The sequence below is a fragment of the Leptonychotes weddellii genome, chromosome 5 (assembly GCF_054177405.1).
Source record: "Leptonychotes weddellii isolate Sample4059 chromosome 5, ASM5417740v2, whole genome shotgun sequence".
Lineage (NCBI taxonomy): Eukaryota > Metazoa > Chordata > Mammalia > Carnivora > Phocidae > Leptonychotes > Leptonychotes weddellii.
In genome coordinates, this window is record NC_138373.1 from 6,552,294 (window position 1) to 6,579,579 (window position 27,286).

General features: G+C 52.7%; 3 protein-coding genes across 6 annotated transcripts in view; 1 reads left to right on the forward strand and 2 right to left on the reverse strand.

The window, feature by feature from the left end:
- Positions 1 to 1,303, forward strand: part of MEPCE (methylphosphate capping enzyme) — a 4,088-nt gene extending 2,785 nt beyond the window's left edge. Inside the window, exons 2-4 of the mRNA XM_006751532.3 lie at positions 56 to 274; positions 449 to 575; positions 704 to 1,303. Coding sequence (XP_006751595.2) covers positions 56 to 274; positions 449 to 575; positions 704 to 756 — 399 coding nt within the window. The 3' untranslated portion in view covers positions 757 to 1,303. The remainder of the gene's footprint in view (positions 1 to 55; positions 275 to 448; positions 576 to 703) is intronic.
- Positions 1 to 3,497, reverse strand: part of PPP1R35 (protein phosphatase 1 regulatory subunit 35) — a 5,760-nt gene extending 2,263 nt beyond the window's left edge. The window contains exons 1-4 of one of the 2 annotated variants that reach the window (XR_014145221.1): positions 3,155 to 3,497; positions 2,822 to 3,074; positions 2,606 to 2,742; positions 1,647 to 1,789 (exon numbers count right to left, since the gene is read on the reverse strand). Coding sequence is in view for 1 of the 2 variants with exons in the window: in XM_006751531.3 (XP_006751594.1) it covers positions 2,348 to 2,521; positions 2,606 to 2,742; positions 2,822 to 3,074; positions 3,155 to 3,385 (795 nt within the window). In the remaining variant the exon portion in view is untranslated. Of the gene's footprint in view, positions 1 to 1,646; positions 1,790 to 2,267; positions 2,522 to 2,605; positions 2,743 to 2,821; positions 3,075 to 3,154 lie in introns of those variants that run through there. The other variant, XM_006751531.3, reaches the window with a different exon arrangement.
- An 830-nt stretch (positions 3,498 to 4,327) lies between these two features.
- SPACDR (sperm acrosome developmental regulator) lies at positions 4,328 to 27,193 on the reverse strand. Of its 3 annotated transcripts, none has more exons than XM_081819389.1 (4): positions 26,037 to 27,193; positions 25,524 to 25,847; positions 6,380 to 6,439; positions 4,328 to 4,435 (listed from the first exon to the last, which is right to left on the reverse strand). In XM_081819389.1, exons 1-4 carry the CDS (start codon positions 26,088 to 26,090, stop codon positions 4,376 to 4,378), a joined length of 498 nt encoding a protein of 165 aa, XP_081675515.1. In that variant the 5' UTR covers positions 26,091 to 27,193; the 3' UTR covers positions 4,328 to 4,375. The 3 variants fall into 3 exon arrangements, with proteins under 3 accessions (XP_081675515.1, XP_081675516.1, XP_006751593.1); XM_081819390.1 differs by having other exon boundaries at positions 4,341 to 4,432; XM_006751530.3 differs by lacking the exons at positions 4,328 to 4,435; positions 6,380 to 6,439 and adding an exon at positions 22,277 to 22,763 and having other exon boundaries at positions 26,037 to 27,085.
- Positions 27,194 to 27,286: the final 93 nt, after the last annotated feature.

Below are 27,286 nucleotides of genomic sequence, written 5' to 3' on the forward strand. Positions count from 1 at the left end.
GGGCAGTGGTTCTTTTTATTGCCTCTGTTGACCTTGCCCCCAATTTTTGCTTCAGGGTAACTATGTGCTGGATCGAGATGAGCTGGTGGAGGCCCAAACACCCGAGTATGATGTGGTGCTCTGCCTCAGCCTCACCAAGTGGGTGCATCTGAACTGGGGAGATGAGGGGCTAAAGCGCATGTTTCGCCGGATCTATCGGCATCTACATCCTGGGGGCATCCTGGTCCTAGAGCCCCAACCTTGGTCATCCTATGGCAAGAGAAAGACTCTCACGGTGAGTTGGGATTCGGGTGGATATTGCGATATCCTTCCTTTAGTTGGGGCAAGAAAGGCCTCAAGGAAACAAAGAGAAGTACTTTCTGAACAAGGTGAATAGTTCTCCAGGGTGGGCATCATTCACCAGGAGAGAAGCCAGCAAGCTGAAGTGGTCCCCTGCCCTTCTCCCTAGGAAACAATCTATAAGAACTACTATCGAATCCAGCTGAGGCCAGAGCAGTTCAGTTCCTACCTGACATCCCCAGAGGTGGGCTTCTCCAGCTATGAGCTTGTGGCTACACCCCACAACACCTCCAGAGGTAAGGTTGGCTGACTTGGGAGAGGATGGGGGGCCGCGGATGGTGAGGGGGGTCTTGGCAGAGGGGATGCAGATCCCATGGAGTCTTGAAGTCCTGCCAGCCCTACTGATTGCACACTCTCTCCCCAGGCTTCCAGCGTTCTGTGTACCTGTTCCACAAGGCCCGTTCCCCCAGCCACTAAGTGGCCCCCTGAACAGAAAGTGTGAAGAAGCTGCCCACTGCTCTTAAGGACCTGAGGGGAAAGGAAAGTATCCCAAGGTCTTTCCTTTTTGGCTCCAAAAAATAGTTTCCTTTCATGGATCTGCAAAGAACGCTTTTCCTATGTTGCTGCCCCAGCCTCCTCCCTACATTCTGGCACCCTAAGCAGCAAGCCCAGCTGTGCTGGAGTTACCGACATCTTCCTCTCTCCCCCAGCTCACTGGGCTGGATGGCATGGACTGTTTGCTGACCTCTGTTCTCCTCGGGTGTGGGGGGGCGGGTATCAAGTTCTCTAGCCTCTTCCTCCTGTTCTCCAAAGGAGATTTCCATTTCTCCTCAGCCCTTGTCCCTAGCTGCGTTTCAGCGACCACAGATGAATGGACTGAGGGTTAAGAGGGGGAAGTTTGGCAGGGAGGCATGCAGGTACTGTGAAAATCCTTCCCTCTGCTGACCCCCACTGGGAGAGGGGGTTGGGTTTGGAATGTAAGAACAGCACAATAAATTTGATGTTTAGGGCAGTGGCCCCCACACTTGTGTCTGGCACTTTCTAGCTAATGGGGAAGGGATGGTGCCTCCCATTAGAACCTGTGCTTCCTCTGCCCAAACGAGTCTCAAGAAGAGGACAGATTTTTCAGTGGTTGGGAGGATTGAGTTGAATGCTAGTCAAATCTACACACAACTAAACAACTCTAATCAGGAAGGAGGGATATAATGTGAATTTTTATGTGAAACTTGAAGCAAAGAGTCCATCTCCCCTCCCCAAAAAACCCACTGACAAGAATTTTTTTGTGGGAGCTTTGGACAGAAGGCTAACTTTGGAAGAATTAACAGTGGAGCTAGGAAAAGGCACTACTGATCAGACCACCCACCCACCTTTTTTGTGATGTGCAACTGGATGAATAGGCAATTAACATGAAACTCTTCAGCAGCTCCTCAAGTGTTCCTGGAACTTTGAATATTCATTCAACAAATATTGAGCACTCTTGGATCTGGTGTAAACAAGATGGGCAAGGCCCCTAGAGGTAAAAGCAAGGAAGTAATTTCAATAACTGGGTGCTAATAGCCTGCTGTCTTGCAGGGTCCTTGAGCCAGGTAATTAGGGAAGGACTCCCTGAAGTTTAACAGACTGAGACCCACCCACATGTTAAAGTGATCAGAAATAAGTAGTGCAGGGGCACCTGAGTGGCTCAGTGGGTTGAGCATCAGACTCCTGGAAGTCTTGCTTCCGGCTCTGCGCTGAGCGTGGAACCTGTTTGCGACGCTCTCCTTCTGCCCCCTCCCATCTCCCCCTACCCCCTCACGCATGCTTTCACTATTTAAAAAAAAAAAGTGCAAAGTAACAACGTGGTCCTATGACCGAAGTAAGGGGAAGAGGTGGGACAGTGTTCTCAACTTGCCATCACTACCAAATTCCAAAAAGGCCAAAAACTTGACTTCCAGACAGCTTTCATCCTGAGGCTTGACCCCATTTTAAGTCTCCCAAGAAGAGTCCCATTTGTTAGCAAAAACCACTTTATTCTGAAAAACAATTTTAACACAAAAATATTAATTAGCAATCCAGGGAGCCTCCACGTCTACACTTCCCATCGCCTCAGTGTCCGGTGCATGAGGAAGGTATCCTCTGAAGGGCGGGGCCGGAGTTGAAGACGGAGAGGAGGCAGACCGTCCAGGGTCAGGTGTGGAGACTCATAAAATAACGTTTCTGGGTCACAAAGGATGGTCATGTCTGGCCCTGACCCAGGTGGCTCCTGTTGGGAATTGGAGCCCAAAGCCAAGGTTACACTCGGGAAGGGGAAGGGGGCACGACACAGAAACAAGCCCAGGTCCCTCACCTTTGGGGGCGGGGCTCGGGCCTGCGGTGGCAGGAGCGCCAGTTTCTCCCTCAGCGCAGCGTTCAGAACCTGTTCCTCTGGCACCTGCAGGCTCACCAGGTCTCGGAAGAGCCGCTTGGAGCGCGGCACGTTCAGCCCTGAGACCGCAGTGGGGAGTGGGGGTGAGCGGCGCCTCTCATCCCCACTCCCGCGCCCCGCCGGCCGTCTCTCTCTCACCCTCGGCCACGCTCTCCTCCAGGCCGCAGCGGGTCTGGAACGACTTTCTCAGCTGTTCCTCCACGGCCTTCGCGGCATCGAACTGGCTGCCGGCTGCAGCCCGCGCGGCCTGCAACTCGAGGCTCAAAGCCAGGCTGCTCTGCTGCGCGGGCGCCCCCAGGTCCTGCGGTGCCGCGGGCTTCTCGCTAGGTGCTGCGGCGGCCGGCGGCGGTTCGGACCGCACGGGGGAGAGCGGCGCCAAGCGAAAGCGGACCTGGGAGCAGAGAGCGGGACGGTGAATAGGTGGGCGCGGGCTTGTCTGCGGCCTGACGGCCAGGCCTTCCCCCAGCTCACCTGCCGCCCCTTGCGGGCCCCGCCCCGCCGGTCCGCCCGCCCCTTCCGCCGGCCGGGGCAGCTGGTCGGCCGCTCGGGGGTCTCGGACCGCGAACTCAAGCTCAGGTCCAGGCCAGGCTCGGGCACTGGGGCTCTGGGCTCCGGGGCGCGGGGTTCTGGGGGTGGCCCGGGGGCCGCCAATGCCTCCTCCCCTCCGACCGACTCCAGCTCGGCCTCCCCACAGCCCATCATCTTGGTGTGGCTGCGGGGGTGCAAGGTCTCCGGAGGCCAGGGGTCACGGGACACGAAATCGCCACCCCACCCCCTCCGCCGCCCCTCCCGGATGCCGCTACCGGAAACCGCTTGCCCCTACCCAATGGGGCGGGAAGACCAGCCCCCGCTCCATCCCATTGGCGCTACTAAGCGTCATTTCCGTTGCTCGGCTCCCTGTCTCCCGCGGGCTTCCGCCCGCAAAACCTCGGCCCCGCCCCTAAGCCGGAGTTTCGGAACCGCCGCCCGCGGAAGCCCTACGGGTCCTCACGAGGACCATTTCTCCTTCGGAAACCTGGATGTGGCGTCTCTGTCCTGCAGTCTTTACCTGACTTCTGCTCGAGTCCAGAGTGTGTCTGTCAGTCCCTTCTGTCGGGGTGCCAAATAGACAGCTTTAGGTCAGGAGGCCCCGCATTGGCCCTCCCTCGTCAGCGCCTCCGCAGCATCTCCCGGCGTTCCTCGGCACTGGGACCGGAGCTTCCCAGTATGAGTGAGGGCGGGGCTCGCCGAGCCCAGCTCCGGGCTCCTTCCCGGGACTCTGGGCGTTCGTGGTTGCCCGGGCGGTAACTGCCTCGTTCCGCCTTATGGCCTTTTGTGACTTTTCCTCCTTCGAGGGCTCCCTACAGTATTCGTCTCTATAAAAATACGTATCTGTATGTTGAATATACAGTTTTTAAAAAGAAAGTCTCGGTGGATTTATCCTGGACTTCTAGACTACGGGGCAGGAGACTGGATCGCTTGTCCGTTCCCTGTGTTCCTTGGGGCAGGTCCTCTCAGTTCTGTGAGCCTCTGTTTCTTCTTGTGCAAAATGTGCTAAGTCGGGCGCATGACTCTCGAGGCTCTCCCCAAAAGGGGTTAATATTCAGTCAACAGGCACGTTTGGGTACCACTTTGCAGTTTGATAGTTTTCTCATGCTTTATCTTACCAGAAACTGCTGTGGAAGATCAGGTGGAATGCATAGCTGCCCGCATTTAACACACACAAAATGTTCCCGAGGATCTCTGGGGTGAAACACTCTGCAGGCTTTCCTGCTGAAGAGAAGAAAAAGAAAGTATGAGGATTCCCTCTACTATTCATTTGTGAGAGTAGAGAGATACAAATGTAAATACTTGTGTTTTTTTTTTTTACGTGGAAGTATAATTCAAAAACTTTTCATGGTTACTGACATTGAGAAGGAGAGAACAGAATAAAAGGAAAACAGGCTAGTCTTTGAATATAGTTCGTTTTATTTGACTTTGGAAACCTATGTTTTCCATTATTATGTGACAAAAATTAATTTTTAAAAATCAGTCCCGGGGGCGCCTGGGTGGCTCAGTCCTTAAGCATCTGCCTTCGGCTCAGGTCATGGTCCCAGGGTCCTGGGATCGAGCCCCACATCAGGCTCCCTGCTTGGCGGGGAGCCTGCTTCTCCCTCTCCCACTCCCTCTGCTTATGTTCCCTCTCTCGCTGTGTCTCTTTCTGTCAAATAAATAAATAAATAAAATATTTTTTTTAAAAAATCAGTCCCTAGGCGCCTGGGTGGCTCAGTCGGTTAAGTGTCTGCCTTCGGCTCAGGTCATGATCTCAGGGTCCTGGGATCCGGCCCCACATTGGGCTCCCTGCTCAGCGGGGAGCCTGCTTCTCCCTCTCCTTCTGCCTGCATCTCTCCGCCCTCTCTCACTTTCTCTCTGTTAAGTAAATAAATAAAATCTTTAATTTAAAAAAATCAGTCCCTAAGTTGAAAGTAAAATGAAACAGATGAACCTAAATGTGTATCTAGTTGCTGGGGTAGCTACACAGAAGGGAACTCTTCAAAATGATTTGAAAACACAGTAATTTAACTATACATCCCAAAGATCTACCCTAAGAACAAAATTAACTCCCATAAAAAAAATAAATAAAAATGGGACACCTGGGTGGCTCAGATGGTTGGGTGTCTGCCTTCAGCTCAGGTCATGATCCCAGGGTCCTGGGACAGAGTCCAGCATCTGGGTCACTGCTCAACGCGGAGTCTGCTTCTCCCTCTGCCTGCCACTCTCCCTGCTTGTGCTCTCTCTCTGACAAATAAATAAATAAAACCTTAAAAAAAAAAAAAAACCTGCCTTAAAATTTTAAATTGTATTCAGTAGTCATGTTAGGAACCTGTGAAAATGTGTAGGATAAAACATAATTATGTTGATATTATCAGAACTGGAATTTTGGCATAGCTGAAAAGAGATACATATACAAAATCAATGGTGTTATGCAAATTCCCTGTTGTCTTGAATTTAGGAAGTAGCTTACAAACTCTTGGTGTATTTTAGTTTAAATTGAAAAGTATATCCTAATTCTTTTTTTCTTAGATTTTATTTATTTATTTGACAGAGAGAGCACAAGCAGGGGGAGTGGCAGGCAGAGGGAGAGGGAGAAGCAGGCTCCTCGCTGAGCAGGGAGCCCCATGCAGGACTCAATCCCAGGACCCTGTGATCATGACCCGAAGGCAAACACTTACCTGACTGAGCCACCAAGTGCCCTGAAAAGTATATTCTAATTCTGTCCACTGAAAAGCCCTTAGAAACAATGATGGACCCAGTAAGCACCTGTGGTCCCCAGAATGTGGTAGCTAATTTCATTTCCCTGAGCACTTCAAACCCTCTACACATGTTTATAGTAGCTTTATTTGTAATAGCCAAGAACTGGAAACAACCCAAATGTCCTTCGCCAGGTAAAGAGTTAAACTATGGTCTATCCATTCCATAGAATAGTACTCAGCAATCAAAATGAACAAACTATTGATATATGACAACTTGGATGAATTGGCTAGGTTATGCTGGGCAATAATAATAATAATAATAATAATAAAGGCCAATCCCAAAATACCACATGCCACATGGTTCCATTTATCTAACATTTCAGAAATGATAGGAGTTTAGAAACGGAAGACAGATTTAGTGATTGCCAAGTGCTAGGGATGAAATGGAGGGAGGGAGGTGGGCATGGTCATAAAAGGGCAATACCAGAGATCCTTTGGTGTTGGAACTGTTCGTTTCCTTTACTGTGGTGGTAGCTTCAGGAACCTACACGGGTGACAAAATTGTATAGAATTAATATACACACACAAATGAGTACAAAACTAGGAAATCCAAATAAGGTTGGTGGATTACACGAATGTCAATATCCTTGAGATAGTATAGTTTTGCAAAATGTTGCTCTCTTCGTCGGCTCAGGCTGCTATAACAGAATACTATAGACTGGGTGGCTATAAACAACAGAAATTTATTTTTCATAGTCCTAGAGGCTGGGAGGTCCAAGATCAAGGTGCTGGCAGATTCAATGTCTAGGAAGGAATGGTTTCCTGGTTTGTGGATGGTTGTCTTCTCATTTGTTGGAAGGGCAAGGGAGTTCCCTGGGGTCTCTTTTATAAGAGTACTAATTGCCTGATTACCTCCCAAAAACCCCACCTCCAAAGACCAACACACTGGGGATTAGGTTTCAACATAAGGATTTAAGGCGGAACACAAATATTCAGTCTCCAGCAGTTACCATGGGGGGAAACTGGGGTAAGTGTACAAGCGATCTTTCTGTGTTATTTCTTACAACTGCGTGTGAATCTATAAGGATCATAATAAAAATGTTAATTAAAAGTAATGTTGGTTTGGGGAAGAGGAGCAGTGTGTGAGGGTGGTTGTGAAGAGGAAACAGGACTGGCCAAATGTGGGTGATTGTTGAAGACAGATGATGGGTACGTGGGGGGTTATTATAATATTTCCTTTACTTCTATATATGAGCGTTTCTATAATAAAAAGTTGTGTCTGGGGGCGCCTGGGTGGCTCAGTCGTTAAGCGTCTGCCTTCGGCTCAGGTCATGTTCCCGGGGTCCTGGGATCGAGCCCCACATCGGGCTCCCTGCTCTGCAGGAAGCCTGATTCTCCCTCTCCCACTCCCCCTGCTTGCGTTCCCTCTCTCGCTGTGTCTCTCTCTGTCAAATAAATAAATAAAATCTTTTTTTAAAAAGAGTTGTGTTTGTTTGTTTAAAGGAGGCTGAGATAGCTTTGTCACACAGGAAGTGTTAGAGCTGAAACTTAAAACTAGCCCACAGGCCTTGGCTGCTAGGGGATATAAAGGCCCTACAGGAACACTAGCCATGAATTCAGTAAGTTCAGTTGCTCAATTTCAGCCTTAAAACTTAGCCACTACCTCCTCCTAGGTGCAGACAGAGATAAGAACGAGCCATTCTATTTGCCAGCTTATGGGTGGCCTCCAGGAAGTGGAAAGTTCACCACCAAATGACATTACAGAAACAATACGCATGTGAGGATGGGTGGGTGGAGGTGAGGGAAGGAGGGGGTCTCAGTCCTGCCCCCACTCTTCCTAAGACATTTTTGGGTTGGACCAGTGGAGAGGCTTAGAATTGCTTTTCCTTTTAAAAAAATAAACAACAAAACTCCCCTTTAAGAAGGTACTGACAAGTGACTCCTTCTCTATCCTTAACTTTAGAGTCTCCTCATGGTGGCATGTTCTAGAGCTGGACCCTCTTCTGCAAAGAGGGATTTCAATTACATGCCACACCAAACCAAGCCCTGTCTGGGGACAGCAGAAGGTGAGAAGGGGGAACCCTGGAGGAAGGAGTTAGGAGAGAAATTTAAAATATTGTCCACTAACTGCCCCCACCCCTCTACTCTAAGCAAAAGAGGGGAGAAGCAGAGAAGCTTCCCTGACCGCACTACTTGAGATTGCCAAGTGAGGGGGCCCTGCCCAAGCTCTCATCAACTAACCCCTCCCCGCCCCCCACACACAGGCTGGGCAGCTCCCACCTCTGCATCATCTCCCATCCAGGGAAGGGTGGGGAGAGGAGGGAAGAGGGAAGGCTGAAGGAAGAGGGAAAGAGACACAGAGAAGGTCCCCAGGAAGAGGTCACACTTGAGGCCCTTAGGTTCTGTCTTGATGGGTTAGACCCCACCAGGTATTGATGTTCCCTTTAGTCATCTGGGAGGGGTGATTCCAGACCTGGATCCTCGTTTGGGGAAGGTGAGTCTGAGTGCTGGAAGGGGTCATTCAAGGTCATCCTGAGCTTCTGCTGGGCCAGATGCTATGGGGGGGTTAGATGGGACTGGAGACAGGATAGGGTCAGAGGTCCTTCAAGGGACCATGCTGGTGAGTGGCAGGGGGAGATCTCCAATGCAGTGACCCATGGAGTGGCTGGGACCATTGCAGAGGGCAGCTGAGGAGTCCTGCCAGGGAGGAGAGGGCAGGGGAAGGGCAAAGGCTCCACAGGAAGCTACCCTCCAGTACAGCCAAGGCAGTCAAAGAAATGAGGCAACAGCCCTCGCCCACCACCCTCTGCAAACCTGCAGGGACCCTCACTTCCCATCTCCCATTCCCCAACTGGCTGCTGCCTACAGGTGGGGGCCAGCCCAGAGACATTTCCACACTGTGTCCCTGTCACATGGGGAGTGATGGAGGATGGGTCGCTGACCTTGCACTTCCATCAGCTGTGACCCACCCTCAGCCACACACATACACCCATGCTCCCAGCCCCCCTTTCCCATTCTGCCTGATCCCCAGGGCTGGCAGGATAGACCCCCTCCCCCCAGCAGAAGGTCAAGTCTGAGGTATTGTGGCCTGAGCCCACCACTCCTTTCTCCTGATCCAGAGAGGAGAGCACAGGTCAGGCTGCAGGCCAGCACACTGACTCCAAGCCCCCTGGCCTGCCACAGAGAGAGAAAATAAATGTCAAATAAGAGAAAAGTACTCTTGGGTGTCTGGGTGGCTCAGTCATTGAGCATCTGCCTTCGGCTCAGGTCATGATCCCGGGGTCCTGGGATTGAGCCCCGCATCGGGCTCCCTGCTCGGCGGGAAGCCTGCTTCTCCCTCTCCCACTCCCCCTGCTTGTGTTCCCTCTCTCGCTGTGTCTCTCTCTGTCAAATAAATAAATAAAATCTTTTAAAAAAGAATAATTAAGAGAAAATTACTCTTTGCACATTGTAAACACTATCCCTGATTCTGACAATTTGGGATTTGTGTGATGTGATGATTTTTTTTTTTTAAATGGCCAAAATTTCTTTGACACTCCTTTCCTTGAGAGGTGAGGTCTGTGTCCCCTCCCCTTGAATCAAAGCAGGCTTGTGACTCGGTTGCAGCTTCGCTGAACAAACTGTGCTTCCCACAAGCCTCTATCTGGGAGCTGGAGCGGGAGAGGGCCAGCCTGGGGGTAGCTGCCCTAAGAGTTCCTCCTAGGAACTTGGTTGCCTCTTTTGTTATGTAAATTAAGGAGCTCTCAAGATAGTAACCATCCCTTTCATCCTCTGCCCCCCTGCTGCCAGGGAGCTCAATGCCTCAGTTTGGGCCCCCTCACCCCCCATTGCAATAACTAAACTTGGCCTAGGTCTCTAAAATGTTTCTCTCCCTTCTGGACTTAAAATGAATGTTAACACCTACATCACAGGATCGCTGGGGGAAATTACAAGAAGAGATTGAACATCTTTCAGAACCTCCTCTAAGCCAGGCGTTGTGCGTGCTGCTTAAAACAAAACCCTGTGGGGTGTGCTGATTCCCATTTTGCAGATGAGGAAGTGCATCCGCGTGCACAGAGGCCAAGCATTTCACTCATGGGCACACGGCAAGTCAGCATAGGAAATAGACCATACCCTAGTGCTCTTTTCAGAGATGGAAAAAATAATGCATGTGTGAAAGCACGAAAAGCAACAATGGTTTCCTTCCTTCCATCTGTGGGCTCGTACAGCCCATCCAAAACCCCTTAGCTGGGGCCCTTCTCACCCTGCACTGCGAACATCAGTTTACCCCCTCTCCACTGTGACCTGGCAAGGTCGGGGGGAATTACCTTTCATACCAGGCAGAACCCACTGACTGAGTAAATGTTTGTCGAGTAAGTGAAAAACACCATTCATATTCCATCATTACTCACTGGATAGCTCCTTCATTTATGCTACAAATATCTATTGAGCAGCTACTCTGAAGATCCAGGCACGCAGTAAGTCCTCCGTGCACATAACTTCTTTTAATCCTACCAATCACTGTGTGTTTGCTGTAAGTCTTATTCACATTTTTTTAATGATTTTACTTATTTGAGAGAGAGAGCCCGTGTACAAGAGCAAGACGGGGAGGAACAAGCAGATTCTGCTCTGAGCACGGAGCCTGATGCAGGGCTTGATCTCACAACCCTGAGATCATGACCTGAGTCAAAATCAAGAGTCGGAGGCTTAACCAACTGAGCTACCCAGGCGCTCCTTTATTCACTTTTTTCTAAATGAGGAGTTGAAAGTAGTGGTTTCTCCCAACTCCAGCTGCATTAGAATCTCCTGGAGAGCGTGTTAAAACACAGAATGCTGGGCTCCACCATGAAGTTTCTGATCCAGTAGGTCTGTAGTATGGCCCAAGAAACTGCATTTTTTTTTTAGGATTTAGTTATTTATTTTAGAGAGAGTGCACGTGTGAGCAGGGGAGGGGCACAGGGAGAGGGAGAGAATCTTAAGCAGACTCCCCACTGAGCACATAGCCCAATGCAGGGCTGGATCTCAGGACTCTGAGATCATGACCTGAGCCAAAACCAAGAGTCGACTGTGCCACCCAGGCGCCCCTAGAAATTGCATTTCTAATAAACTCCTAGGTGATGCTCATCCTGCTGGCGTGGCCCACACTTTGAGAACCACAGCTGGGGTCTGTCTGAATACCCAGGTTTTTACCCACAAACCCTAGTGCTTCCCAACCAGGAGGTGGGGCAGGGGACATGAAAGAGGCCTTTGGGCAAATACTATTTGGGATGCACAACTTGGGGAGAAATGTGGTCGTCCCCTCCAGGTTTTGCTGGTGTAGGATGCTGCTGAATAATGACCTCCCAGAGATATGAGGTCCCATCCCAAGTGTCCTTAAAAGAGGGAGGCAGCAGGAGACGTGACACAGAAGAGAAGGAGACAATGTGACAGAGATCCGAGTGATGTGGCCCCAGAGGCAGGACGAAGCAAAAAAAAAAAAAAAAAAAAGGATTCTCCTCCAGAACCTCGGGAGGGAGCACAACTCTCCTCACACCTTGATTTCGGCTCAGGGAAACGGATTTCAGACTTCTGGCCGCCAGAACTGGGGGAGAATGAATTTCTCGTGTTTGACGCCACTGGGTTTGTGGCAACTTGTTCCAGCAGCCCCAGAAAACTAATACAGCTGGGGGGACAGGTCTGGGCTGCACCTCGGGCTCTGGCCACCGTGTTCCCCAGGATCCCACCCACACACTCACCTCAGCAGCATCCCCATCCCTGGAGAGCTGAGATTGGAGGCCCCGTAGTGGGAAGGATTTAGTCTTGAAGGACCATCTTGTCCTGAGAGGGCTTCCCCAGGCTCCAGAGAGTTGCCAAAGGAAACAGGTGAAGGCAAGAGGAGGAAGAGTGGGAGGTAGGAGACAGCGGAGTGTTGGAGGCACTGGGGAGGGGAGCCTGGTGTTGACATTGTAGAGGAATGACTGACTGGGAGTCCCTCTGTGTGGGAGCCACGTCAGCTCCATGTGAAGAAGTTAATGGGGAGGGCCTGTGTCCAGCCATGCCCATCCAGTGGCCTCCAACCTTTTAAGGCCCGGGGTTGGGGGGCCACACAACTGGTCTCTGATCATGTCCAAAGTGTCAGGTGGCCGTGGTGACCAGGAAGCCTGCTCAGGGAACTGAGGCCTTAGGCACTGAGTTTTAGGAGAGCGAAACCTGGGCTGCAAGCAGAGCCCTAGGAATCAGCACTGGGCCCCCTCCTCACAAGTTCGTCTCTGCCATGCACAGTGTCAGTCCTTCGACCTAAGAAAACCCCCAGAGGCCCAGTGCATTTCCTATCCACATCCTAGGCTGAGGGAAGGCTTGTTGCTCTGGCGCCAACGGGATGAGCAGAGAGCTGGAGTCGATTGGTGCTGGGCTGGGGGGATGGAGGGGGCTGCCAGCGGGAACGGGGTAGCCCAGCAAGAAGTGAACGTGGCAGAGAAAGAGGCCTTCCACACCAGTGTGGGGCCACCGAAGAAGTGCGCATGTGCACATAGATACCACATTTGCAGTCCCCGGTCCAAAGTCTGTTCTTGGGGACAGAGAGAGGAGTAGGAGGGACTCATCCCTCAGAGGATGGGCCTGGGGCCAGAAGTCAAAGGACCGCCCTCCCACCCCCCAACCCCCTCCAACAACACCATCTCTCTCCTCTTTGAGCCTCAGTCTTCTCATTTTTAATGGCAGGGCTATATTAGTTGATCTCTGAGCAGCTTGTGTTCCAGACAGAACAACCCCTCCCCCAAAACACCACACACACACACACACACACACACACACACACTGAGTTCAATCTTTTGCCACCACCCAAGAGCTGGTCCCCTCCCCTTGGCATCCCCTGCAACCAACCTCTTCCTCTCTCCTGCCCAGGATCCTCACTTCTCCTCAGGACTCCAGCATTCCCCCCACCCCACTGGCCAAGGCAGCTTCCCCATCCAGCCCCCCAAGCCTCACTCCCAGCCGGAAGCAGCAGCTCAGGATGACTGTATGGATGTGCCCACAACAGCCAGGCCCACCAGGCATGGCAGGAAGCAGCAGGTATCCTGATGCAACTTAAAAGAGTCAGGCCTGAGGTCATGGCTGCTCCTTGGCAATAGAGAAAACCCTAGAAACATGAAGTGGGTGCAGTGATAGCTGGAGGGGAGGAGCAGGTTCTGTGCTGTGGGAGTCATCCATTGAGCAAGGAACCGAGGTACAAGGGAGGAACAGAGGAAGCCCTGGAATGGGAAGCCACCATTCCGAGAGAGCCCCACCACCGCCTGAAGCTATGCTGGGACATTGGGCACCCAGACCAGGGTCCCCCGATCCGATCAAACTCTCCTCTTCCTTCTCCACCCTCAGGCCAGGGGTCCCAGCCTGGGGTGGTCCCCCTCACCCAGTGCAGCCTAGGTATCCCTCCCCTCCTCCACTTCCAGGAGACTGGTCCTCCATATCCTTCTCCTCCTCTTCTCCAGACCCCAGGCCAGCTTCTGTCACTCCACTCCCAGCATCATCTCTGCCCCACTGGTGCTGGAACCATCCATGCAATGAGCTCAGTGCTCCTGAGACCATGTCTATCCTCTCCAGATCCCCTCTGTCCACCCTCAAAACTGCAGGGTGCCCAGTGTGGCCCTGGGAAGGGGAGGGTTCCTCCTCTTAGCCCTTATAGTATCAGCTTGGAGGATCAACATGCCTGGTTCATAGGGCTCATCCACCTGGCCTGTGCCCCCCAAGGAATCCTGCCAGGAAAATCCCATCTTGCTCACGAGACACTCTCACCTGTAAGGCATAGTTATGGCCTGGCAGATGCGGTGACCCCCAACACCCCCCCACACACATACACAAGCATGGATTTGTTAATAGGTACAGATCCCACTGAGGAGTAGTGTCATGCCATGTCACCTGAGATTAGATACCTTGGGCCAGGCTCCTGCAGAAAGCCAAGTGCGGCCGTGGAATCTGGATGCCAGATGCACCTGCTGGGAAGAGGAGGAGCAAACTTGGAGAGAAGGCTGCAGGGACACTGGGGCAGCCCAGAAAGCAATTCTGGGCAAATTAGAAAAATGCCCCTTCCGCAAAGCCCTTCACTGCCATGTGATGGAAAATTGCCTTAATGGTTCCATACATCTTTGTTGATTATAGAGTTGCGCAGTGCACAACCTACACAACAGTAACGGGTGGCCCTGAAGGATGGAGAAGGCTCCAGCCTGGCAGACCTGTGTCCCGTCCAATATCACTGTGAGCTCTTAAAGGAGTTATGAACCCCTCTACAGCGTAATTTTTTGATTCGGAAAACGGCGGTGATGGCTTTCGGGCCTAAGGGATGGTCTGCCTTCAGGACGAAATGAGATTATGGATGCAAAGCTCTGCTAGGCCTGAAGTAAGGGGCCCCGTGATGGTGGACATGGCAACAAGAACAGGAGCCGCCGACACACGGGAGGAACAGAGGGGTCGGCTGTTCCCGGACAGGGGACGGGTTTCACTAGCTTGCGGAGTAGTCGTTTTAACTAGAAATACCCTGTCCCGTGGAACCAGGGTGCCACGGCCCACGTCGCCACGGCGGGCGGCCCCTCCGCGGGCTAACGCCGTCGGGGGGCTCACACAGGGTCCCCTCCCTGTTCGCGGACCCTGCCGCCGCCGCCAGCTCGCTTCCCGGGGCCCCGGGGGAGGCGCGGCGAGAGGGCGGCGGCGAGGCCCGGGCGGAACCCGCGTCCGCGCACCGCAGCGCCACCTGGAGCCCAGGAGCGCGAGGTGACGGGCCGCGCAGGTCTCCCGGCTCGGCGGCCGTCCTGCTGTCGTCCCACCCCGAGCGTGGTGCCTTCGGGCCGGGCCTCTCGCCCCCTGCAGCCGCCGGACCGAGGGAGGAGGCCGGGGAGACCCCCGGACGCCCAGGGTCCCCGGGCTTGTGGGGTGACCGTCACGGGGTTGGGCGGGTGGCCAGGTCTGGCACGCACTGCCCTCATTGTGTGCCCGTCCTCCCTCTTACTCAGCGACTTCAGGGTAAAGTGCAAATTCCTTCAGTTTCCAGCTTTATATCCCCTCTGCCACCCGATGGGAGTCCTCAGCCCGCCAGGGCTGGAGCCTTCGACTACCCGAAGTGCCTTCCATGACTTTCCCCCAGGGCAGCCTCTGGTGCTCGGACCTCCCCCCAACCCCAAACTCATCTCAGGTTAAAATATAGTTCCCAGGCCTCACCTCAATCCCTGGCTTTGAGGCCAGGAATCTGTATTTTTAACAAGCCCCCAGGTGATTTTGATGTGTCCTTCAGAACCTGACGGTGTGCATTCCCAAAGTGGCAGTGATTCTCAAACTTCATCTGTCTCCTTAAAACAGTTTGCTGGGCCCTGCCCTGGGAGTTTCTGATTCAGTGGGTCTGGGGTAGGGTCTGAGAGTCTGCATTTCTGCCAGCTTCCGGGGCGCTGCTGGTCTGGGACCACATCCTGAGAACCACTTCTCCAATATAGTTAGAAGAGCTATTCACCTGTTGCCAATTCGCTAGGTACCAAGCCCTGTGCAAGACACTTCACATTCCTACAGCCACGTGAAATAAATAGTTACCGTATTTTCTGGATAAGGAAAGTAAGGTTCAGACAGGTTCACTCACTTGTCCAAGGTCACACAGCCAGGAAGGACAGGATTTGAACCCAAGTGTTTCTGAGCTGGCCCCGCCTCCTGTGAACTGCTAATTACCTGCTCCCAGGGGCTTGGTCTGGCTCTAGAAGTCAAGCCGGCACCCCTTGAAGCTGGAGAAGGTACTCGATGGGGCTTTGAAGTCCCCCTCCCACACTGCCCTGGGTTCAGGGGACTGACTCTGCTCGGTGCCAGGCTCTCTGTGCAGAGAGCTCATGGAGAGGGGACAGGGAAGCCAACCTGTGGTGTGTGCTGACCCCTCCTTCCTTTGCTCGCATTCATACTGGGAGTGGACGATCCTCTGGCTTCTCCCTGGTTGGCTCCAGAGTTTCCAGAACATTCACCAGGGAACAGGAGAAGGGAAGGACACCAGAGGATGATGGAGGCAGGGCTGCTGGGTCCTGAGAGGAGAAAGGAGGGGACAGTGTCGCACAGGGGCCTGGGGAACCTGTCAATGCTGCCTGGAGCTGTTGTCTCAACAGGGCCTGAGTAGCACCCTGTCCTCAGGGGCTGTGGATGGGCTGGAGAGGCGAGCAGGTAGAGGACAGTGTGTGTGGCAGGGGAAAGAACGAGTCTGGATGGGCTTTTAGGGATGAGGAGGGTTCTCCCCCGTGACTTCCTACTCGTGTCTATTTCACACCGAGTCCTTCTGGACAGTCCTTATTCTCCCCTGCCTCTCCCTTACAGCCCCCAGCTTTGTGCTTCGCCCTGCTTGCCCGTGGGTCTTAAAGATCTTCTTGGGAAGGGGAGCCCAGTCAGGGAGCCAAAGGCAGGACCCCAAAGGGAGTGAGTCTGAACCCTGAGGCCTGAACCCTGAAGCCCATGCTGAACTCATCGAGCGGACAGGCCAGGACCAAGCAGTGCATTCCCTACCCCAAACATCCACTGAGCACCTCTGCATGCCAGACTCTGTGCTGAGGTAAGCCCTGGGACATGGCCCAGGGGACAGGGTGGGCAGGGACTCCGGGAAGGCGTCTCTGAGGTAGCTGGAGAAGCAGCAGCTCTGAAGGAGGATCGAGAGCAAGCCAGGCGAAGAATGTGGGGGAACTACTTCCAAAACTGAAGAATCAGCATTTGCAAAGGCCCAGGGGGGTTAGAGGAAATAAATGGAAACCAGCCAAGCGCCGGGGAAGTGACAGCACAGACAAACCTGGAGAGATGAGGTCAGGCAGGTGGGCAGGGACCCCAGCCAGGAACTGAGGTAAGGAGATTGGATTTCATCCTAACTGCTACAAGACACCCCGGAAAGGTCTTACATGGAGACACGCCGCGCTCCGAGTTACACCACAAAGATCTCTCTGACCCCATAAAAAATTTCAAAACTCGGGACACCTGGGTGGCTCAGTCGGTGAAGCGTCTGCCTTCGGCTCAGGTCATGATCTCGGGGTCCTGGGATTGAGCCCCGCATCAGGCTCCCTGCTCGGCAGGGAGTCTGCTTCTCCCTCTGCTTGTGCTCTCTCTCTCTGACAAATAAATATATCAAATCTTAAAAAAAAAAAGTCAAAACTCTATCTGTATGGTAAAAACCTCACACCTGTTAGAATGTCTGTCATCACACAAGAAATAACAAGTGTTGGTGAGGATGTGGAGAAAAGAGAGCATTATTTATAATGGCGTTACTTACAAGCTCATTGGTGGATGAATAAAGAAACTGTATATATATATATATATAATGGAATATTATTCATCCATAAAAAAAGGAAATCCTGCTGTTTGTGACCACATGGATGGACCTTAAGGGCATCCTGCTAAGTAAAATAAGTCAGGCAGAGAAAGGCAGATACCATAAGATCTCACCTCGATAATGAATAATTTTTAAAAAATGAAGTATATATGCCAAGTAATTTTTGTAAAGATTTCACTTCTACGTGGGAAAACTGGATATTATTTCTGATGACTGCATTCTAATCCACATTATTCCAAAATAAAAAGTTAAAAGAAAAAACAGAGGACTGTGTTAAAACCTCTGCAACTCATATCCCAGAAAGGGTTAACTCCCTTGCTCTATCCAGAGCTTCTAGATATCAGTAAGAAATAATAATAAAAACAAGCATGTCTACAGCACATAATACGTGGCAAGGACTGTTCTAAGTTTTTTTCTGTGCCTTAATTCATACAATCCTCACAACATCCCTGCATTACCTCCGTTTTGCTGCTGAGGTGACTGAGGCACAGAGGGGTTAAGCAACTTGCCCAAGGCCATATAGCTAGTAAGTGGTAGAGCCAGGACTCAAAACCTGGTAGTCTGGCTCCAGAGGGCAGGCTCTTAAACTCTATATTGAACTACGTGGGCCTCTAGAAAAGACCCATAACCCAGTTGAAAAAGTGTCAGAGCGTATAAACAATAAAGGAAAAACAGCTGGCTCTTAAACTTGGAGGGGAGAGAGAAAGCCGGCAAAGGGTGCTTCGGACCCCCTGCAACCCGGGGACCCGCCTTCTTAGGGCCTTCTCCGCCCCAGCTTGAGCCAGCCGCGGCCACACCTCAGTTGTGCACTCCTCCTTCAACACAAAATACCAAGCCTGTCTTGCAAAACCTGCCCCTCTACAGCCACTCACCCCGGGAGGCACTGAGGGAAAGGGAAATAGGAAGAAGTCCATGACTCAGCTATGGCAGGGACACAGACCCGAGCATCCCCGGTGAGGTGGGCAGACAGGTGTGGGGTGGGTGGGCTCAGCTTTTGAGACAAAGAGGACCGAGAAGGAAAGAGGAGATCCCTACCCTTGGTCCATTTCCCCCTTGGAGATCTTAACAGGCTGGCTGCCCAGTACCCCCAGAATGACCCAAGGAGCAGATAGGTGGCTCCAGCAAAGGGGCAGACAGCATTACCAGCCCTCTAGTTAATCTCGGTCTTGCCACTCCTGAGGGGGAAGACAGGAACAAGTCAAAATTTAGCCACAGATACCCGCAAGTGCACACAGGCGCGTGCTTCTGCACACACACCCTGTCTGCGCGTCCAAGAATAACTGAGGCCGAAGCCTTCAGCCTTCAGGCCTGGGTCCAGCCCCTGGTGGGGCTCAGTCGGGCTGGCTCCCCCGCAGCGGTCAGATAGGAGAGCAGATGAGGCCAAAAGGGAGGGGGTGACGTGGGTCAAGAGAAGACCCGCTGTCCAGGGCTGAGACTTTGTTTCTGGGTTCAAGGGCTTAAACCAAGAATGTTTTCCCTGGGTCGACCCTCTTCACGGCAGCTTTGGGCTGTTAGGTGGTGGGGTTGAGGGGAGTTGAAGGCACCATGTGTCCCCAACCCTGAAGACTATGTGGTGGATAAAGGGAGCCCAGGGCTCAAACCAGAACCCCCGGAAGCTGGCAGGGAGCAGAACCATTTGCTTCAACCCATTATTTTATTTGAAGAGCCCAAGGCCCAGTAGCAGCAATATTGAGTCCAGAACCAAGGGCTTTTGGACTCTCTGTCAAGTGCTCTTCCTGCTACTCGCTGCACATGGCATTTCTGGTCACTTCCAAAATGGCATGGCATCCAAAACACAGCTGGTCGGAGTGTGCTTCCCACAGACTAGGTGAACGTTTATTTTGTTTTATTCAGTACTGTTTTAGGCCATGGGGATAGAAACCATACACCGTAAATCGTAACCATCATCATACTCCTAGCAGCTAACATTTACTGAGTCCTTGTGTTGTGCTGAGCATCATTTCCTTCATTCTCATGACAACCCAGTGATACAGGTACTACTTACTACTTTCCCCATTTTACAGATGAGGAAACCAAGGCTCAGAGAGGTTAGCCGATTTACCCAAGGTTACACATCCAGAAAGTGTTAGTTCAAATCACTTCCCATGCTCTTCACTACTACACTGCACTGGCTCCCGAGTATACTGGCCAATAAGTAAATATAATTTCAGATACTGTTAAGTACTACACGAAGACAAAGCATGGCAAGAGGCAGAGGATGGCCAGGACAGCAGGTCTCTCTTGATTTCTAAGTCAGACCATCAGGGAAAGGGTTCGGGAAGACACGTGGCGAAATTTGCACAGAATCCAGACCAGCAAGGAGCCCACGGTGCCAAGATCTGAGAGAAGGGCATTTTAGACAAAAGGAAAGTATGGATTTTTTTCCAAGAAGGATGGAAAACTATTGGAAGGTTTCAGCAAGGGTATGACATGTTTTGCTGTGTGGTGGAGCCGGACAAAAGATTTGACATTTTCAGGCAATCAGATGATGATGGAGGAGAAGGGGAGATGGGGCAGAGAGCGAGGGCATCTGGGACCAGCACTCTCATGTTGCTCCCCACATTCCTAGGGCCCCTCTCTTTTGAAAATAAAGGACGACTCTGGTCCCAACTCAGCCCACCCATAGCCCTACTACTTTGGCCTCATGCAGTCGAGCAGCTTTGGAGGAGAGGTGCCTGAGGTCTGATGGGGATGGGAGGGGAGGGTGTCCAAGGTGGGAGTTTTTCACAAGACTGTCATCAGGAGGCAGATTTCTGCGGGGGTCACTCTGTCCTCTACTTCTTTCTACCAGGAGAGGGCTGGGGTGAGTAAGCATCCCTCCCTGTAAATCACTACCCCCAGGAGATTCCTTATACTTCCCTCCCAGTTGGAAAGTTCCTCCCCAGGCCCCACCACAGGCCTTGCCTAGGGCTCTGGGCTGGATTACTTAGGATGGGGAGGAAGGAGGCCACCTGGGTGCATGGAGACATCTAGGAAAAGCAAGGTCTGTGGACTTCTCTTCCATCCCACCCCCCTCTCTCCTGCAAGTCTCCATTCCCCTGCTTGGCCAAGCCCAGACAGGACTCCATCATGTCTGGGGAGGGAGGGAGCGATGGGAGGTGCCAACAGCTCCCTTGGCTGCGGGCTGAACTCACCTTCTTCCTTTCCTCCCCTCCCACTCCCAAGATGCTAAAGAAGCCAAAGAAAAATGAAGGCAGTATTCCCTCCCATAAGCCCCCAGCCTCCAGCCTGGATTGGCTCCTGGGCCTGTAGCTACTTGCAAGGCTATTTACCAGTGACCCTCCAGGCCACCCTTAACCCTACCCCACCATCCTCCCACTGAAAACCTTAAGGTCCCCAATCGGAAGAGGAGCCTGTCTCTAAGGACTTGGGAGGGGCTGCTCACACAGTGAAGCACCTTCCAGCCTCTGGACACCCGGGGACACAGACCCTGCACCAATGCCACTGGTCCCCAGAATGGTTCCCGGCACACAGGCAGAGGTGAGGAATAACTGGTGATTGAAAGCCCCAGAAATGAGCCACTGTGTATCCGCCTGTTTGGACTCCCCACCCGAACAGTCTTTGCCTTCATGCCAAACTCAAGACACATTCCCAGTGAAGCCATTTCATGTACTGAACACCTGCAGTGTAACGTGTATGTGTGCGTGTAACATGTATGTTACATGTCCAGTGTGAGCTAGACTCATCAGTTGGATCAATGAAAGCTACATGATCTTATTAAACATGACCTTTCTGTCCCTCGGTTTTCTCCTCCAAGAAACGGAAGCAGTAATACTTCATCACAAAGCTGTTGTGAGAATTACTTAGAAGGAGACCTAAAAGTAGTCACAGTAGGAGCTTAATGAGCGGTGACTGGTATTCCGTTGGCTGGCAAGGTTGAGGTGCAGTGGACAGCTAATAGGCTCAGGGTAGCAGGGCTATAGGGCTGGGCAGCCTGGTGCAGTTCCCGACTTTTGGGAAAGGCAACCCGGATTCCCAGCAAGGGGGCCCAAACTCTTCCAGAGCAGTGAGGGGTGAGGAAGGGGTTCTGGGGGGAGGCGAGTAGTTTGCTGACTTCTCTAGGGAATTGGGTGCTTCCAACAATCCGTCCCCTTTGCTCACTACCCCAGCTTTGCTCACGCCCACCACCTGCTTGCTATTCGCACCAACTCCCCGAGCCAGACCCAGCAGCACAACCAGCTGCACCCTTCCTCCTCCTCCCCCTCTCCCTCTCTCCCCCTTCCCCGGGGCCTCTGCTGGCATCCCTTCCTCCTTCCCCACCGCACCCCCAAGCCCTGTGGACACTGAAATGCCCTAATTTTGCAGTCTTTGTGAAATATCCCTGCTTTTCCTTGGGGAGCCACCGCTGCGCCTTCGTGTGGCCGGGCAAGAGGGCGGACTAAGTCCGAGAGGGGTATCCCCTCGTGTTGCCTCCCGTACCCCAACCTCCTCCAAAACACCACGGCCTCCCGCCGAGCCTCCCCCCTACCCGCACCCCCCCCCCCCCGCTCCAACTCCCCAGGAGCCAGTCCGACACCCTCACCCGCAGCAGCACGCTCGGCTCCCGGGCGCAGACCCGCGGCCCCAGCCCCGCCCCCGGCGCCTCCCGGAACCCTGGGAGTTGTAGTTTTCGGCCGCTCTCGGCGAGGGCGCGGCCAGCAGGGCCTGCGAGCCTTACCCACCGATGCGGGTCCGGCTGCCGCCGCCGCGTGGGTCTTCAGACCCACTGACCTCGCTATGGGGGAGCCCCAGAGCGCCAGAGGGGCGGGGCAGTGGGCAGTTTCCAGCAGGTCTCGTTTGTTCAAGTCCCTCAACCTCTGCAAAACGCCCGTCTTTGTAGGATTGCCAGGGAGAGCATGGGCTCAGGACCTGGGAGGCGCCACGTATCTTCAGTAAAGGGGTGCTGCTGCGGACAGGATGCCCGGAGTTGCTGGCCTGGCAGAGTTGCCAAAGGCAATCAGTCCCTGGAAGTGGGTTTGGGCCCAGGGGGCCCTGGACATGGGGATCCCCCCCAAGCCCCCAAGTTACTCCCACACATGTTTGGGCCAGCCCGAGGTGCCCCGCCCTGCCCCGCCCAAGTTCCCCTCATTGTCTCTGGCTATCCACAAACAGACTATATTTACTCCGAAATATCTGATATTTATTTCCCAACATTTGGATAATTTTTTTTTTTTTTTTTTTTTTTTAATAAATTGAATAAACGGAATGAAGGGGAATAAGTGGGACCCCAGGCCTGGACTTGGGCTCCCGATGAGAGGTGACAGTATGAAAACTTCTCCTCACCCACAACTCCTGGCCTGCTGCCCTAACCTCTCCTATCAACCTTACCTAAGAGTGAGGTGGGGCTTTTTGGAGGATGTGGGGCTCCCCCCTAGAGGGGACTCCGGGCATCCTGTTTCAGGCCCTGAACTGCGTCAGGTTGGGGGCCAGTGTGGGCCCGGATGTGGCGCCGCCTGCGCCTCTCCTGCCTGCGAGCAAGCTGCCGTAGCTGTTTCCGGACGGCCCACAGTACTAGGTACACTTCCCGCAGCATCTTAGCCTCCGGCGTCTCCAGAGGGGACCCAGGCCTCATCTGGGAGGAAATGGAGGTAGAACTCACAGAGGACTACAATAGAGAGAGAGAGAGAGAAGATGTGCACATGTAAATAGCTTCCTCTAGGGAGAAATCAGGGATACAACCACTGCCAGATGAACAGCAAAGGCTTTTCTAGAGCCAACTCCTCCAGTCAGGCCTAGCTCAGGCACCGCCTCCTTCAGGAAGCCTTCCCAGGCTGCATTAGGTGTTCTTTGTCTCTACCCTTGTGTTTGCCTCAACATTTGGCATGACATCTGCTCTTTGTTCTGCGGACCTGTTTTCAACACTAGAATTCGAGCTCCTGAAAGACAGGCACCATGTCTCACACATCTTTGAGTCCTCACTAGGGTTTCCGGGAGATTGTGTTAAAATGAAGGGCAGGGTTGGGGTGCCTGGGTGGCTCGGTCCATTAAGCCTTCAGCTCAGGTCATGATCCCAGGGTTCTGGGATCAAAGCCCCGTGTGGGGCTCCCTGCTCAGCGGGGAGTCTGCTTGTCCCTCTCCCTCTGCCCCCCACCCCAGCTGTGCTCTCTCTCACTCTCTCTCTCTCAAATAAATAAATAATCTTAAAAAAAAAAATGGGGCGCCTGGTGGTTCAGTCGTTAAGCGTCTGCCTTCGGCTCAGGTCATGATCCCGGGGTCCTGGGATTGAGCCCCACGTCGGGCTCCCTGCTCGGCGGGAAGCCTCTTCTCCCTCTCCCACTCCCCCTGCTTGTGTTCCCTCTCTTCACTGTGTCTCTGTCAAATAAATAAAATCTTAAAAAAAAAAAAAATTAAGGTCAGAATGGCCCCCTGACCTCCATCATCAGTCCAGAGCTCCCTCCGCATCTCCAGGCCTGTATATCTCACTGTCTCCTAGGTATCTCCATGCAAATATTCCACCAACATCTCAACTCATCTTGTCCCAATGCCCTCAACTCATCACTTGCTCCCCTAAGTCTGCTCTTGTTCCTTCATTCTCCACCCCAGTGAATGGCTCCAGCCCACTCTGACTTCTGTCTCTCTCTCTCCCTTCACCGTCATCCAATCAACCAGCTGGTACAACAATTCTACCTCCTAAATACCCTGCCTCTCCTCTTGTCCTTTTCTGACCCGCCCATCACAGGGTGCCAAGTCAACTTTTTATTAGTGCTGTAATACTTCATTCAAGGCCAAAATAAGTTGGTTTGGTAGCGATCTAGACACTTCCCTTTTTAAAATTACGTTTCTGACTTTGAGATAATTGTAGTCAGATGCAGTTGTGAGAAATACTAGAGTCCTCGTATGCTCTTTACCCAATTTCCCCCAATAGTAAAATCTTACGAAACTATAATATTGAATCATGGTCAGGACACTGACACCAATACAATTCACTGATCTTATTCACATGTCCCCCTTTGCTTGCACTCAGTTGTGTGTGTATTAAATTCTACCCAATTTCATCTCACATACGCAGGTTCATGTCGCCAACTGCCACAGTCAACACACAGAACATTTCCATCATCACAAGAATTCCTCATTCCTTTTATAACCAACCTACCTGCTAACCCCCAACCCCTAGACCCTGGCAATCACTAAACCACTAATCAAGTCTCCAGTTCTATAATTTTGCTATTTTAAGAGTGGTATATGATATAAATAGAATCATTTTATATATATATATATATTATATATATTATATATATATATATAATATTGGTTGGGGATTAGTTGTTTTCACTCCGCATAATTCCGGAGACTCATCTAAGTTGTTGGGTGCATCAATAATTTGTTTCTTTTTAAGGCTGAGAAGTATTCCATGGTATGGAGACATCACAGTTTAACCATTCACCCACTGAAGGACATTTGGATTGGTTTTGGCTATTACAAATAAAGCTGCTCTGAACATTCACGTGGAGATTTTTGTGTGAACATAAAGTTTCATTTATCTAGGATAAATGCCAAGAGTATGACTGCTTGGCATATGATGATTACAAGTTTAGTTTTATAAGAAACTACCAAACTGGGGCGCCTGGGTGGCTCAATTGGTTAAGCATCTGCCTTCAGCTCAGGTCATGGTGTTGGGGTCCTGTGATCGAGCCCCGCATCGGGTTCCCTGCTCAGCGGGGAGTCTGCTCCCTCTCCCTCTGAAATAAAAATTTTAAAATCTTAAAAAAAAAAAAAAGAAAGAAAGACACTACCAAACTGTTTCCAGAGCGGTTACACCACAACCTATGACAGCAGGGGAGCTTTCTAAATTAAAATCTGATTGTGTCACTCCTCCGCTCAAATGTCTACAAGGGTTCCCATTGCTCTTAGGGTCAAACCCAAACTGCACAGATGGCCAACCACTCTGCCTTGTACAAGCTGACCCTTGGCCCCAGGACTGCCCAAACCCATCACGTTGGGCCAGCAACCCCCCACCCCAGCCCCCTTGCTATTCTGTTCTCATGGAATGTCCCCCTCACTTCCTTGCACCCCACTCCACCCCAAGGCAGGGCCAATCCTTCGGGTCTCAGCTTCACCGTCTCTTCTGCTAGGAAGGCCTTCCTTGACTCGCCAAGTCTGCATGAGATGCTCCTCCTCTGGGCTCCTACAGACCCCTGACCTCCCCTGTCATAGCCCTAAGACACTGAACCAACAATGCCTATGATCTTGTCTGTAGCTCCCTTAGTCTGGGTAAATCTCGATCACCGTGTAGCCTCGATTGCCCGCCTCAGTGCCTGAGAGGCACACAAAACAAATGTCAGCCAAGTGATTGGAGCGGGGGAGGAGTCATGAGGGATCAGGGAGGGTGGAAGGACCACTGGGAACCAGGTAATAGGGTGCTCACCTTCCAGCTACACATTTGCCAGCCACTGTGCAGGGCCGAGACCATGAGTGTGGAGACAGACTTGACAGCTGTCCGGGGCAGCTGCAGCAGGGACCGGCCCACACGTTTCTGTTCCACCTCACCCTTATCTGTTGATTTGACCAACGTGAAGGGATCAGCCACCTTGGGGGTCTCTGCCGTCTTGGAGACCTTAGCCTCTTCGCAGGGCTCAACTAACTTCAAAGTCTCAATCACCTTGGGACTCTTCTCCACCTTCACTACACTTTTCTGGGAGTCATGGTGTTCCAAGACGGTTGACTTAGCTTTGTGTTTCCAGAAGAAAACCTGAGAACCGAGACAGGGAGAGGAGAGACAAGAGAGGGGCACATGATTGGCAAGAAGGCCATCACAGAGGGGAAGGGGCTGTGAGTGTCCCTGCCTCCCCCCGCAAATGGGTTTCTGTGACCTAGAGGTCACTGAGCAGAACCTCCTGCCCCAGCATGTCATGAGGAAGGGGCACTCTCTGAAACTCACCCAGCGAGTAATCTTTTGCCAAATCCATCGGAAGAACCGCATTACCACAGCCATTTCTCCCAATACACGAACACCAAGCAGGGGGCAGGACAAGCATTTGGTACAAAGGGGGGAGGGGAACAGGCTGCAGGCCAGTGGCCACCACCTGAGGGGTCTCTCAGGAGCTTCACGCACAGCCAAGAAGAAAGAAAGAGAGAATCCAGGGGGAAAGCCTTCACCGACGACTCATCCTAAGTCTTTCCTCCCCTCCCTGAGACAGGGAGAGGAGTCAAAGTGGATGAGAACTCAGAGGAAGGCAGAGTTCTAGCCCATTGTGAGAGCCTGCCTGGCCCTGACCCCAACCCCCGAGGCCCTTCCAGGACCCGAGGAGCCAATCCCTGTGCCCTCAGCCCTCCTTCCCCCAGGTCCAGGGGAGGGAAACTAAGCAGGCCTTGATGGAGGAGGGAGGGCTCCTGAGCTCCTGGTCCTCCCTGGACATTCCCCACGTATGATGTCACGTAACCAGCGGAGTGGCCCTCCCGTAGGTATTTTACCCACGAGGAAGCTGAGGTGCAGACAACACAAAGAACCTGTCATAAAAAATCTAGGGAGCTATAGGGCGGGAAGTCCAACCTGGGGCGGCCTCCAGTATCCCACTCTTCACGGGGCCCCTTTAGTCTGGGGCCCCGGGTGCTCTGAGCAGAGGCTGCTGCTTTCCCCCCTTCCCCACTAGATGGGGTCCTTCTCCCTACCTGCCACTGCTGCCCGGGGCGGGAGCCCAGCCCAGGCTGTCAGGGAGGGGCCCGGCTCACCCACAGGGCCGGTCCTCAGCCAGCGGAGGGTGGAAGCCACGGAGGCCGGCCAGGCCTGGCGAGGGCACCGTGTGCCCGGGGAACCTGGCCCACACCCAGCGCTGAGACAAGGGGCCCATTCAGGGCCCCCAGCCCCGCCCCCCAAGCCGCCGCCACCGGGATCCAGCCCACAGAGGGGACACACTGGGAAGCTGGGGGTGGATCCTGCACAATCACCAAAGGCCTCATTGTTTCCCTGGCCCCCACCCCCAGCACGTGGGCTGACGCCCCCCCCCCCCACCGCCCTGCCTGCCCCTTCCCAGGACCCAGGCCGCTGACTCCCCTTTGGGCCCTTGGCGCACCCCCCTCTCAACTCTTTCGACCACTGTGTCTAAACCACATTCAACCTCCCCAGTCTGGATAAGATCTCCAAGGGAGCCCATACCTCCGTCTTTCCCCCACACGTGGAAATACCACTGC